Raw genomic sequence first — 16088 nt, forward strand, 5'->3', positions numbered from 1 at the left:
TTGTGTGACATGCTACACACTTCCAGGTATTGTGTTAAATGCTGCACACATATAGGTATTGTGTGACATGCTACACACCTCCAGGTATTGTGTGACATGCTACACACTTCAAGGTATTGTGTTAAATTCTACACACATATAGGTATTGTGTGACTCCTCTCATCTAGGTATTGTGTGACATGCTACATACGTCCAGTTATTGTGTGACATATTACACTCATCTAGGTATTTTGTGACATGCTACACACTTCTAGTTATTGTGTGACATATTACACTCATCTAGTTATTGTGTGTCATGATACACACTTCTAGGTATTGTGTGACATTACACTTATCTAGGCACTGTGTTGAATGCTACACACTTCTAGGCATTATGTGACATGCTACACCCATCTAGGGATTGTGTGACATGTCACACACTTCTAGGTATTGTGTGACATGCTACACACAGCTAGGTATTGTGGGACATGCTACACACTTCTAGGTATTGTGTGACATGCTACATACGTACAGTTAGTGTGTGACATATTACACTCATCTAGGTATTGTGTGACAGGCTACACACTTCTAGTTATTGCGTGACATATTACACTCATCTAGTTATTGTCTGACATGCTACGCTCATCTAGGTGCTGTTTGACATGCTACACATATCTAGGTATTGTGTGACATGCAACACACATCTGGAGATTGTGTGACATGCTATACACATCTGAGTATTGTGTGACATGCTACTCACATCTAGGTATTGTGTGACATGCTACACACTTCTAGGTATTGTGTGACACAATACACTTCTACGTATTGTGTTAAATTTTACACACACCTAGGTATTGTGTGACTCCTCTCATCTAGGTATTGTGTGACATGCTACATACGTCCAGTTATTGTGTGTCATATTACACTCATCTAGGTATTGTGTGACATGCTACACACTTCTATTGATTGTGTGACATATTACACTCATCTAGGTATTGTGTGACATGCTATACACATCTAGGTATTGTGTGACATGCTACGCTCATCTAGGTATTGTGTGACATGCTATACACATCTAGGTATTGTGTGACATGCTACACACTTCTAGGTATTGTGTGACATGCTACACACTTCTAGGTATTGTATGACATGCTACACACATCTAGGTATTGTGTGACATGCTACACACTTCTAGGTATTGTGTTAAATTCTACTCACACCTAGGTATTGTGTGACTCCTCTCAATTTGGTGGAAGAGCCTGTCAGTGAGCCCTGTTCGAGGATTTTCAATTTCGGTCACAGGTCATAATGGGTTTGCTTTTGAAACCGTCTTTTGAAGCGTCCTCGTTCTTTAACTATAACAGTTTAGTGCAAAGCTATACTTTATTACTCTAAACATGAGGGTAGAGCAAACTATATTTCTTAAGTAAATATTTCAACATTGAAATGGTGGCATCCGTATCGAGATTAACAGTTCATGGGATCTAGCGTACTATTCTGCAGCACCTGAAATAGCACTCAACAGGGCTCAGAATCCGGCGTACCAAAAGGGGTTTGACACGCTCTTATTTCATAAAGGTACACGTCAGCTGGACCCATGTGAATATCATAAGTATCAGCCGTCCACCCAGTAGGGGGTACTTGATGGTGATTACTGGCGCATGATGACGACAGCTAGTGACCTTTGTCTTCTGAGAACGGGGCAACGTCAGGTTTTCTTTGTCATTGAGGTTGAAAGGTTCACGTCCGTTACTGATGATAAAACCTTTATACAACTTGAAAAGTACACTAGAGGTGAGGTGAGGTGTAACGTCGCGTTCAAAAACGGGGCTGTTTGTACTGGTCCGGTGCAATGTCGGTATTGTGCTAGTCCACTGGAGACGATGCCACTCACATACCTAAAGCGGAACCAGGGTGGGTGAGATAAAGGTGTGTATGTGGTGGTGGGGGGGGGGGGGGGGGGGGGGGGGGGTATGTGCGTGTGTGTGTTGTTTTTTGTTTGTTTGTTGTTGTTGTTTTTGTTTGTTTGTTGTTGTTTGTTTTGTTTTTTGTTTTTTTTTTGGGGGGGGGGCTCGCCCCCTTTTCAAAACCAAATGTTGTATGTTGTTGGCAGTACAATTATCTGAGAAAAGGGGGGGGGGGCATATTTTGGACCCCTCCTCTTTAAAAATGCTGAATCTGCCCTTGGACACACTCACTCACTCACTCCGAGCCTGCATCCTTATTTATTCCATTAATGTCGAGCGCCAGGCAGAACATTTATCATCTTTTAACGACTGTTGGTATGAGGCAGCCAGGGATCTAACCACTGCTCTCCTGAAAGACTCTCTGTACACTGAAGTATAGTCGGAAAAGCTTGAAAAATGCTTTCTGGCTTCATATAATAATACGAATAATAGAGCTATGAAAATAGCATGTATCAAATAACGCAAATCTTCCTAATCTAGCCTATCCTAACTGATATTGTGGTTAGCCAAAAAAAGGTACTTTTACCTGTAAAATTATGAATATTCGTGTGTTGTCATGCATGTATGATACGGCCCGTAGCCGGAGATAATTACCCAACACCTGTCCCGAGGCGATAACCTCACTCCGGCCCGTGCATTCTCACTGTGCAATTGTCACCAGAGTTGGGGTGGTCTCAAAATGTTGGTGTTATTGTATTTGATTATGATATGCGTTGAAGATATGTGCTGTATTACATTTGCTTGGAAACATGATGGAAATTAAAAGCTATGAAACGGGAAGAGTGTTGGAAGGTTGGCGTTGTATAATCAAAAGTATTTGTTGTTCTAAAGATGATTTCTGTACAACCACCTAAAGATGACTGGTGCAACAAGGCTGATATCTACGCCGTCACGTTGGCGGTGCTGACGTTCTATTGCAAAAACGTCAATATTCAGTCTTTCGTCACACCTCTGGTGTGATTCTAGCAAAAGCTTCGTTGATCAACCCTTTGCATGTTTTTTTTTTTAAGTCTTGTCACGAACCCTTTAATATAGGCCCAGATAAGCTGGATAGGGTTGAGCTCACAATGTCTAACTTGATTACGTGTTGTGCCGTCAGCACATCTGTCTCGTACTTGCCTGTTTTCTTATTCAGGCGCATTTTCTCTGTGATGAACATTTGTTTCAGATGGTTTGAAGTCGACATAGCAAGATGTCAGATATTCCTTCATGGTCGCCTTCAGATATTCATGGTTGACGCGACAGTATCTGCTTCCCGGACGTTGTGATAACTGGCGTTACATATGACAGTAACACTGGGGTTGTTTAGATTGGGCAGTAATTGATGTTCCAACACTGAGAAAAAAAGCCAAGTGAATTCTACTAACTTAACAAGTAACAGCAGGACCCGTGAAGATCCGGGTAGAATAGGTCTTAAGCAACCCATTCTTGCCGTAAAAGGCGACTCTGCTTGTCGTAAGAGGCGACTAATGGGATCTGGTAGTAAGGCTCGATGACTTGGTTGATGCATGTCATCGTATCCTAATTGCGTGGATCATGATGTCAGTCACTGGATTGTCTGGTACAGACTCGATTATTTACAGACCGCCGTCATATAGCTGGAATATGGTTGAGAGCGGCGTTCAACAACAAACAAAAGTAACAGCAGTCTGAAGGTTAACAAACAGCGAATTTGACATCCTGTCTGGTAGGTTGCAGAAGATGCTGAAAGTATAGTAAATATTACTTATTAAGTTTGTATAATTCACAACTTAAACCACACTGTACAAAATGAGTTAGGAATGTTAACACATACCAGACATATGCTTCAAACCTATACGGTATGCCCATTTGGTGTGTACTTTCTGAATACATGAAATGAGCTATGGACTCATAGCCTGAACACTCCCAAACACAACATCCCCATAATCCAAGCACGTTTAGAATTTAAACAGCTCTAAACATGTATAGAATTTAAACACATTTGAACATGACTCATGATGTATGTCATACCTTGCAACATGTTTAGAATTTGTGCATATCATCAGGTTATAAGTCAAAATATATATATATGGATATAACGCACTACAAGGGACCAGAAAAATCAGTTCTTCGCTCGGAAACGTCCACCATCTTGGATGAAACAAAACACAATACACATGATTGCAGCATCGACTTGTATTAGCAGTGATCACTTCATAGCATTCAATTGATAACATTTCATAACATTCATTTAAGCTGAACAAGATTGATCCGTCACCGCTGATTGTGTTGATTCACCGCTGATTGCATACAGCCAATTGTCAGTGACACTGAGTTAGATTTCATAGTTCGCTATACCCGTCACTAATTAGTGGTAGATGGGCTTGTCGGTGATCAGATATCAGTTCGCTGTATCCGTTTGTTCGCCGAAGAGAGTTCGTTATATACGTAAATTTTATATGATATTATATGGGAGATAAATCGGGGATTGTTTAACAGTTCGTTGTATCCGTTTGTTCGTTATATCCGTGTTCGACTGTATTAGAATTATATGTGCAAATCAGATTCGTGCATAATACACACAGAAGGGCAGATCCAACATTATTAAAAGGGAGGGGTCCCCAATATCAAACTCCTCTCTCAGATAATTTTAATGCCTAAAGCATAATACATTAGGTTTTCAAAATAGGGGAAACCCTCCACCCCACCCCAAGACAGATCCCCAACCCCTCTTGATCCGCCTATGCAGATACCACCAGGACTTACAACGCACGTGGTACAATATCAACATAAAAAGTTACAAATAAACCAAGCTGATGGTGACAAGGACAGTTGGCACTTGTAACGCACAGTCTCCGAACATAGGACTACGAATCAAGAGGTTGAAGGTTCAAATCTGACCGAGGATTAAAATTCTTTGTGCCCACCAGTGTGTGTGACTTATAGTGTTGGTTTTATTCAGGAAACTGACAATGAAAGTATATCTGATTACCACTTGACCATTGTTTAGTTAGTGACGATGTTTGTTTGTTTGTTGTTTAACGCCGCACTCAGCAGTATTCCAGCTATATGACGGCGGTCTGTAAATAATCGAGTCTGGACCAGACAATCCAGTGATTGACATCATGAGCATCGATCCACGCAATTGGGATCGATGACATGCATCAACCAGGTCAGCGAGCCCGACCACCCGATCCCGTTAGGCGCCTCTTACGACAAGCATAGTTACGTTTTACGGCAAGCATGGGTTGCTGAAGACCTATTCACCCCGGATCTTCTCGGGTCAGTGACGATGTTCCACCCCGTAGCAACAATACCAACTGATTACTAGCGTCAGTGGAATGATTCTTATTCACCCAGGTTTCAAGTTAAATGACCTGGAATGTCTGAACGCCATAGTCATGAATGGTGCAGAGATAATGTGACCTCATAGACAGTATGGAATATTTTCCTCTGAAAACTGCTCGGTCATCGCGACGTGTGGTGTATCGAAATTGTATCTCGTGGAGAGCATTAATTAATGTCCTCCTGGAAACACTAATTGTGTCTTTAATTTCCTCCCGAATTCTACAACAAGTCGAGGTACCTTCTGCTCATAACGTTTGTACATTATACGCCAAATCACCTATTTATCAAAGCTGCTTAATATCCTTCTACTGCCCCAGTTATGTTTTTGAGACGACCCAAAATTCTTTGTTTCAGAACGTGTTGGTATGAAAGCCTAAGAGCTTGGGCAATTCGACAATAGTCCCATCTTAACTAATAAATGTTTCACTGAGTCATCTCCGTCAAGTGTAAAGAACATGTATACATTTCCTACTGCAGAGGCCATACTGTGTACAATGGCTATAGCAATGAACGTGTAATGCAACATACATCACGGGAGCAGGGCTGAAACAACAAATGCAGCGTTATTTTCTAAGATGCACATGTAGAATGTTTGCCATTTGACTTATTGTTTTGGATAAGACTACTCAACGTGCGACATGGAAAATAATTGCCCGATCCTAAACCAATCAGAAGCTAGTATTTTACTGTAAGGTGAGATGAAGTATTTAATGAAGATCAATCATATCTCAACATTCTGACATTGGAGGTATGATAAACATGTATACATATACTCAACACAAATAAAGTAGATGAATGAAATGATTGATATATGTCAGCTTATTAAACATATAATATAAATGAATATAACGTAATTTGCTGGGATAAACATATCGCCATTGTTCCTGTCGCCCTAACGCAGCTAAGGTAAAATGCAGACCACAGGCGCTCATATTCGTAAAAAAAACCGCGCACACGTGCAAACTACGTGATCATTGCACGAGTCTAATTTGCACGTAAAACATTAGCAGCAGCCTGAAAAAGTGCAGAGTTTTTGTTTACTTGTCATCTTTATCTAGGCGATTCCAAAACAGCAACCACAGTCATACCGAGACTGAGTGAACCAGAAAGAAACAACGCTATGGGTCGCTCATCTTCCCGAGGCAAGATAGTTAAATGACTATAAAAGTCCAGTTTCCACCCTTGGCGAACTTGGTTGGAATTTCTGGGTTCGATCGTAGCGCCACCAGTGGTTATTACGAGTTGTGTCCCTTCTATGCTTCTCGTATTGGCCAGTCAGATTCCACCTCTCGTATCACTTGCATTTGCTTCAAACAAAATGGCGGCGCCCAGTCAAGACGATCTGATGGATAATCAAGATCTATATTGTGACAAAACGGGTCTTACATCGCGAAGTGCATCAAATCACGTAAGCACCTACATGAAAAACATGAAAGGATTTGGAAAATATCTGCTGACAACGAATTGGCGATGCACATGCTTTGCAAATCCTGTAATCGATCGAAATCTGCACGACAGTTTAAGAACCGGATATCGATTTCGGTGCGCGATGTTGATTGGACTATGCATAGACTCGTTAATCCAGACAAAACGTAACTCAATAATACCAGCCTAGTTCGGCAAAGGTGGAAACTGGACTTTTATAGTCACTTAACTGCTTTGCCTCGGGAAGATGAGTTCGGCAAGGGTGGAAATTGGACTCACTTGCCTCGGGAAGATATGGATCGCTTGGAAACGTGTGACTCCAGGACGGCTTTTCGTAAGAGGCGACTAAAGAGATCGGGTGGTCAGGCTCGCCGACTTGGTCGATGTATGTCATCGATCCCAATTGCGTGAATCGATGCTCATGATGTCAGTCACTGGAAACGTAGACCCCTTTTCAAATAATCCGAGAGCAGTGGGGTAGCCTAGGGGTTAAAGCGTTCGCTCGTCACCCTGATTTGTTTGCGTAACTATTTTTTATTTCTCCGCAAGATATTGCTGGAATAAAACATAATTCACTCACCCAAACAATCCCATGTTATGAATCAATGTTATATCGCCACAAAGAATATTCCCGTTTAGATCCGGGTTAGAATAGGTCTTCAGCACCCCATGCTTGTCGTAAGAGGCGACTAACGGAATCAGGTTGTCAGGCTCGCTGACTTTGTTGATGCATGTCATCTTATCCCAATTGCGTATATCGATGATTATGATGCCATTCACTGGATTTTCTGGTCCAGACTCGATTATTTACAGACCGCTGTCATATAACTGGAATATTGTTGAGTGCAGCGTTAAACAACAAACAAACAAACAAACAAACAAACTAAGGATCAGTTGGTATGGGCAAATTTGGCTTAGTTAAGAACGACGAAACTCCGTAACAGGTTATTACGTGTATATATCATATGGTTTCTCCATAAAGTGAGTGTCGCTTGCCATAGTAAATACTAAGGTGAGCTTCGCTGGGAAGATAAACACAAGCAACACTGTGGCGTACATCTCACGGCAGACAGACCGTAGCTCTGGCATGTGCCCCCTTCCAGAATATACCGTCTCCAAGGTACCGAATGTCATAAACACATTCTTGCCGTAATAGTCGACTAACGGGATCTGGTGGTCGGGCTTGCTCACTTGGTTGATGCATGTCATCGTATCCTAATTGCGTACGTAGATCGATGATCAAGATGTTAATCACTGGACTGTCTGGTTCAGACTCGGTTATTTACAGTCCGCCGTCATATAGCTGGAATATTTGCCAATTGCGGTGTTAAACAAAGAAAGAAACAAACATAATATACATGAAGCTAAATGAACAATACGCGAAACAGTTTGCGTTTGGTGGTCTTGAAAATTTTATTGAAATTATTTAGTTAATTTTATATGTTTAAATCTTTGTCTTTGGTATGCTACTAAAGGCGTGTGTGTGGCAGGACGGAAGAGGAAGTGTGTGTGTGTGTGTGTGTGGGGGGGGGGGGGGGGTGCGTAGGGAGGGGGGAGTCTCCCGTACACCCCTATCCTCTATCCGCGTGTACTCGTACGGAGGGGCGGCCACAGAGTCTGACAATCGTTACTTATCGGTGCAGAAGTCTCGTGAGTAAGGTTTTGACGCTGTATATCAATCCCTAACACGTATTATTTAACCTGCCAGCATGAATCATTTAACCTGTTTGACGCCCAAGGCTGCATATTATTGACTCACCGGGTTCAATGCTGATATCATACGTTCAAACTAAATACTCAGGGAAGCCGTTAAAACCTGCGAATACCTTAGGGACTTAGGGTTAGAAATAGTTCCCAGCGACATACACTGCTTGTATACTCACTCACTCACTCACTCACTCACTCACTTCTACATGGAATTCACAAACGCAACTGATTAACGTTACACGAGTATATGGCTTATTGATACCATACGTTATTTCAGGGATGGATGGAGAAGGTCCATACGTACTTAGCGGAAGTTCCCCGCAGTCAAAGTTGTCAGACGGGTGGTTTCATGAACGATGGAATGGATACGGAATCTGCCTTGAAAATGAAGTTATTTTGGAACAAGAAACAACGGAGTACCAAGATCTCCTGGTCTTCAAAAGGTAATCTAATTTGTTTTCATTTGACGGTAAGTTATGGATATACATCAATCGATAAATGTTCGGTCCTGTTTTTGTTTGATTGTTGTTTAACTCAGCAATAGTCCAGCTATATGATTGCGGTCTGTAAATAATCGAGTCTGAACCAGACAATCCAGTGATTGACATCATGAGCATCGATTCACGCAATTGGGATACGATGACATGCATAAACCAAGTCAACGAGTCTGACCACCTGATCCCGTTAGTCGCCTCTTACGGTAAGCATAGTCGCCTTTTACGGCATGAATGGGTTGCTGAAGACCTATTCTACCCCGGATCTTCACGGGTCCTGAAAATGTGTTTCGAAAGGCAACAGATGTACTTCTTTGCCACGCACAGTAACGTGGTAATCTTTGTCTTTGTTTTTGTTAGTTGTTTAACGCCGCATTCAGCAATATTCCTGCTATATGACGGCGGTCTGTAAATAATCGAGTCTGGACCAGAAAATCCAGTGAATGGCATCATAATCATCGATATACGCAATTGGGATAAGATGACATGCATCAACAAAGTCAGCGAGCCTGACCACCTGATCCCGTTAGTCGCCTCTTACGACAAGCGAAGATTGCTGAAGACCTATTCTAACCCGGATCTAAACGGGTATATTCTTTGTGGCGATATAACATTGATTCATAACATGGGATTGTTTGGGTGAGTGAATTATGTTTTATTGCAGCAATATCTTGCGGAGAAATCAGAAATAGTTACGCAAACAAATTAGGGTGACGAGCGAACGCTTTAACCCCTAGGCTACCCAAACCGCTCTCGGATTATTTGAAAAGGGATCTACGTTTTCGTAAATTTTGGTTTGGTTTTGGAACTAAGAAACCCCGACTCGAAAAAGTGGATGGATACTCATGATTTCAATCACTGGGTTGTCTGGTCAAGATTAGAATATTTACAGACCGACGTCACACAGCTGGAATATTGCTGAGTGTAGCGTTAAACAAAGAAACAAAGAAGAGAAAACAGTGTTAGATTTTATGACGCTTCACTCCTGAAGCCGGTGTCATGTTAAGACTCGAGTTCTCTACCTTCCATCATTTCAGTTTAATAAGATGGTAACTGAATTTCGTTGATGGCGTCTGGATCGACGTGACTTTGTAACGTTGTAATGATTTATCGGTGGCCAAATAAATAAATAAATAAATACATAAATCAATCAATCAATCAATCAATCAATCAATGCAAATCGCTGTCATTCACTGGTTTGTCTGGTCCAAACTTAGTTGTAGGTTGGGATATTCTCGAAAGAAGTACTTTGTCCACAAAAATGCTAGAAATCACTAATTATCCAATCTCAGTACAGCTGCGTCCCCTAAGCCAATAATCGTGGGTTCGAATCCCATATTCGCCCTTATTTAGTTTCTGGGTTTAACCATACCACACCCGTGCTTCGCGCTTTCCTCCCACACCAAGCTTACTCGGCGTGATATAACTGAAATACTGTTTAAATCGGCGTTAAAAACAACTGATTCATAACTGAAATACTGTTTATATCTTCGTTAAAAACCAACTGACTCACTGTATCGGTTGAACGCATGAAGTGTATAGTGTGGCCAGGCTGCACATGTCGTATTGTCAGACAGTGGATATGTACAGCCAGACAGTGACTTATATTAGAATTATGCCTGATTAATTATATAAACATGCCTTTTAATGGGCGGAAAGGCTTGCAGCTATAATCAAAAGAATTGGTTTTCGGCAATATTGGCATATATTTATGGCAACTGGTTTAAATACAAAACTGATTTCTGGCACAATACAAGATTTTCTTATGGAAAAATATCTGATAAGCTGGCAGGAACATTTATGGTAGTTTTTCCATACTGGTACAAGCAAACTCCGTACGTATAGGGTTTGTAAGATTGTTGTTGCTGTGAAACTATGTTGAGCTGTATGTCTCTGAGTTGCCGTTCTGTCTTTGGAAAACATAGAGGTGAGGTGGAATCGGGTTAAACGTCGAGTCCAAGATTATTGCACTTATATAGAGACGTGTATGTACGTGTGTGTGTGGCTGCTTGTACTAGTCCGGACTGATGCCGATTTATAGTGTGGCCCACTTAGATACCATGCTGCAGTTTCACATGAATACCCGACTCAGACACAGTATACTGACTTCGAGTCGACCAGTCCTTGTTTTAGCCCCTTAATACCGCCCACCAGACAGGGTAACAACAAGTACCATCTTTTCACGTCTTTTGGTATCGAGTCCCGCTCTCCGGGCGGACGGTCTACCACTAGGCCACGGAGGCGGTAGCAAAATGTAGATGTGGTATTGCACCTTAAGAAAGTAAACAGGCTTCTCCTCTCCATACTATGCAATGCTGCATACACAGACATATATACATACAATATAACACCAATATTTACAATGGCCCGGTCGCTGTGTTGACACACGGCAGTTTATTAACATACATGTTAAATACTTCAACTCAAAACACGTGAAGATCCGGGGTAGAATAGGTCTTCAGCAACCCATGCTTGCCGTAACAGGCGACAGTGCTTGTCGTAAAAGACGACTAACGGGATCGGGTGGTCAGGCTCGCTGACCTGGTTGATGTATGTCATCGATCCAAATTGCGTGGATCGATGCTCATATTAATCACTGGATTGTGTGGTCAAGACTCGATTATTTACAGACCGCCGTCATATAGCTGGAATATTGCTGAGTGCGGCGTTAAACAACAAACAAACCAAACCAAACCTTCCATCAATATATATACACTTCCACAGTACATCATTAAGTACGGAACTCTTGTCCGACGCGTAAACCAGAGATCAAAAACAACATTTAAGAGAACATTGCTCTGGACCATGTTCTCCAAACGAAGTCAACCGTCCCTATTCTGGGGAGTTTACAGAATATCTATTTGATGTACATAAACCTTATGGTCATGACTTAACATGAGTATGTTAGGATGGAATACTGACTTCAACCAAATACATAACTGAATATACATTCATTACTCTCGTATTATAAAGGCTCGACAGCCTACTCCATCGCCGAATATACATTTAGGCCTTATTTCTTGCACGTGTTATAATGACTCGTCAGCGGCATCCATAATGGAATATATATTTACATCATTTATTCCATGGGCGTATTATGACGACTCGTCAGCCAACTCAGACACATACTGGTACACATATAAACCATCCCGACAGGGGCGTAACTGCTAAATGAAAATTCCAAACTTCACATCTTCCCCGATCGTGCAATCCTTCTCGTTAGAATTGAAATTCTGAAAACAGAAACATACATAAATATTTTGCTAAATCATACATTTTGATAATGGATTGCAAAACTTATGTTCAGTTTTACTGTCGTGCTGACTAGCGAGAGAGACGAGATGCTTTCCATGCCCCTTATTTATACCCTTAATATACCCGGGGGGCACGGGAGGCCCAGTCGTCTAAGGCGCCGCGATTCGCTGTGCAAAGGTGCGTCCCTTGGGCACGCCAGAAACCTATGATTGTGGGTTCGAATCCCGGTTCGCTCCGATTATGTTTCTAGGTTTGTCAGCACCATACTCGTGCTCTTGGGTTTCACCGAAGTGGTAAACGTCTGAGACCTGCATCACTTCGGGCTTTCCTCCAACATTAAGCTGACGCGCGGCGACAATAACTGCAATACTGTTAAAAGCGGCGTTAAACCCAACTGACTCACCCACACCTAAATATACCCAAGCTAATTACCCCACTTGGCCATTGCATACTGCTGAGGAGAAAACTGTTTCTCTCTTATTCATAATGCACTCAACCGAGAGAAACATCATAAGTATATAAACTTAAAGGTTGAAGACAGAGCGTGTTTTGACTGTATAATAATCATATGAAGACCATGGCCCCTCTTGCAGAAAACGATCTTAGCGCTAAGACTGTCGTGAGCCTATGTTAAAGAATGGGAGTTACGATCATCTTAGCGCTAAGATCACTTTGTGCAAGTGGGCCCATGTCTAATTTCAATGTCTATTATACGATGATCTTTGTTTTACCTTTTTTTACAAGTATTTAACGGCTAAAATGTTCAACTTTTTAAACCTGTCAATCAGTGAGAAGTTGTATGTCCTTTCTAAATATGATGTATATTTCACTGCTTGGTAATATTACAACGCAGAAAGCGTTTGTTATATGGGTAAAAAGTGTGTTATCTGCATATATCATTGGACTTTTAGGTAATATAAGTACTTGTGAAGCTGTATTATTTCTTTTATGTATAAACTCCTATTTTATTCATGTTTTTTTTAATGATGTACAGCGGTAACGCGAAATTAAAATAGAGGGTTCGTAAAAGCCTAGGTACAAACTTTGAAGGCTTCAGAAAAAATACGATAATTATTATTTAAGTCTAACATTTGTAGAGAAACGGAAAAAATATAAATAATTGATTGAGGCAAGCACATGTAATGTTAAGCAATATACAGAGAGACGAAGAGACTTTGGAATAGCCCCAGACATGGGACCTATGGAGGTGTTTAACGGCTCGGCAAAGGGGATAATCGACTAAGGCTATAAATGGCATAATATTAAGTAATGAATAGCTAATTAGGACAATGACACAAATAACCGCTGTTTCGCATGAATTACAGCATGAGAACTAGTCTAGATATCCTTAACGATATGTAACTCAACACTCTGACTGTGCCATGCGAACTCAACACTATGACTGTGCTATCCCTTCGCTCCTCGACCCGTGAAGATTCCAGGGTAGAATAGGTCTTCAGCACCCCATGCTTGCCGTAAAAGGTGACTATGCTTGTCGTAAAAGGCGACTAACGGGATCGGGTGGTCAGGCTCGCTGACTTGGTTGATGCATGTCATCTGTCCCAATTGTCCCATCTGTCAATGCTCATGATATCAACCACTGGATTGTCTGGTCCAGACTGGATTATTTACAGACCGCCGTCATACAGCTGGAATATTGCTGAGTGCGGCGTAAAACAACAAACCAACCAACCAACCTTCGCTCCTCAATCTGATTTAATGTAACAGGAGCCAATGAAATCAGTTATAAGAAAAATAATGGTCTTCACATATGGTTCTTATGTTGGATCGAACCCCTAAAGTAAAATACAGCAAACAAAATATTGAAGTTTTAAAGACATAAATAACAACGATTTGATTGCTATATAAATACTGTGTAACATCCCACACCAGCTTCTGATATATAGATTGCTAAACGAGTCCCCGTTAGGAACCGTTGTTATTACAATGAGCGTATTTCAAAACGTATCTAACGAACGAGTTGTAATAAAATTGGTTTCCAACAGGGACGAGTGTAGTTAACTACATGTATATGTACAGCGGTGACACAAAAATAAAATACCGGGTTCGTAAAAACCAAGGTACAAACTTTGAAGGCTTCAGAAAAAAAATACAATTATTATTTGTCAAGTCTAACAGTTGTGGAGAAACGGAAAAAATGTAAATAATTGATTGAGGCAAGAAAATGTTATGTCAAGCAATATATGGATAGACGAAGAGACAATGGAGTTCCCCTAGACATGGGACTTATGGAAGTGTTTAACGGTTAACGTTCGGCACGGGGAATAATCGACTAACGCTATAAATGGCATAATAATATGTAATGAATGGCTGATTAGGACAATGACACAAATAACCGCTGTTACGCATGGATTAATCTAGATATCCTTAACGATATGTAATTCAACAATGTATAGATATAAAGTAGTCCAGAAACACTAATTCGGGAAATGTAATGTAATTAATTAATTTACGTTGGTAAAACAGAGTGCTATTAAGTCACTCTGCATCAATACATCACCATCGAATAATCAGTTCTTGTTTGTTTGATGTTTGTATACTCTTGTACGTTGATGTTTTTTCAGAGAAATAAAAAAATGAGACTGAAAAAACAAATTGTTTGTTTGAAGTTTTTGCCACCATCAAACATGAATGCACACTTTCTTTTGCCCGCCAGTATATTCGGCGGTATGGGTCGATTAATTAAATATAAACTTGTATTCATATACGGCATCGCCTTACGGAAACGTCGACATGCGCGACGTGTTTTCTAATGCAGTGAAAAAAAACATTTAACCATTTGACTTATTGACTGAACGTACGGCGGACACCTCAGGGTGGTGGGTGGGGTGGGATGGGGTTGGGTGGTGATGTCACTCAGGGTACAAGTGGGGTCAAACCCAGCTCTTCGACGCAATGCACATACACTCCGATCACTGTGCTATCCCTTCGCTCCTCAATCTGATTATATATAACAGGAGCCAATGAAATCAGTTATAAGAAAAGTAATGGTCTTCACGTATGGTTCTTATGTTGGATCGAACCCCTAAAGTTAAATATAACAAACCAAATAATGGAATTTTTAAAGACACAAATAACAACGATTTCATTGCTATATAAATACTTTGTAATCATCTCAAACCAAAGTGATAGTCTATTTCAAACGTATGGGGACGGTGGGGTAGCCTAGTGGTTTAAGCGTTCGCTCGTCACGCCGAAGAATCGGGTTCGATTCCCACATGGTTACAATGCGTGAAGCCAATTTCTGGTGTCCCCCGCCGTGATATTGCTGGAATATTGCTAAAAGCGGCGTAAAACCATACTCACTCACACTAACGCATTTGTTTGTGATTCCTGCGATAGGTTACTACGAAACTTACGGTAAATATGTCAATAATACAGTTTTGAGATGTATGCGTAGTTTGTCTATGCATCTCTCATGTTTTTGTGAAAAATTGTAGTGTCAATCGGGAGTAGATTATCCGTCAAGGAGTAGAGTAGACGCTACAGAGAACAGTTGCATAGTACTACCAACGACCAGACCCGTGAAGATTCCGGGGTAGAATAGGTCTTCAGCAACCCATGCTTGCCATAAAAGGCGACTATGCTTGTCGTAAAAGGCGACTAACGGGATCGGGTGGTCAGGCTCGCTGACTTGGTTGATGCATGTCATCGATCCCAATTGCACGGATCGATGCTCATGACATTAATCACTGGATTGTCTGGTCCAGATTCGATTATTTACAGACCGCCGTCATATAGCTGGAATATTGCTGAGTGCGGCGTAAAACAACAAACCAACCAACCAACCTTCGCTCCTCAATCTGATTTTATCTAACCGGAGCCAGTGAAAGCAGTTATAAGAAAAATAATGGTCTTCACATTGGTTCTTATGTTGGATCGAACCCCTAAAGTTAAATACAGCAAACAAAATATTGAAGTTTTAAAGACA

The 16088-nt window shown here is 41.1% G+C and overlaps 1 protein-coding gene across 1 annotated transcript in view; it reads left to right on the forward strand.

Annotated features, from left to right (window-relative positions):
* Positions 1–7854: 7854 nt before the first annotated feature.
* LOC139477376 (spermidine synthase-like) overlaps positions 7855–16088 on the forward strand; it is a 47077-nt gene continuing 38843 nt past the window's right edge. The window contains exons 1-2 of the mRNA XM_071259934.1: positions 7855–7903; positions 8665–8830. Of these exons, the coding sequence (XP_071116035.1) occupies positions 8667–8830 (164 nt within the window). The 5' untranslated portion in view covers positions 7855–7903; positions 8665–8666. The remainder of the gene's footprint in view (positions 7904–8664; positions 8831–16088) is intronic.

Source organism: Haliotis cracherodii, unplaced genomic scaffold, assembly GCF_022045235.1.
Source record: "Haliotis cracherodii isolate W230 unplaced genomic scaffold, xgHalCrac1.p SCAF_33, whole genome shotgun sequence".
Classification (NCBI taxonomy): domain Eukaryota; kingdom Metazoa; phylum Mollusca; class Gastropoda; order Lepetellida; family Haliotidae; genus Haliotis; species Haliotis cracherodii.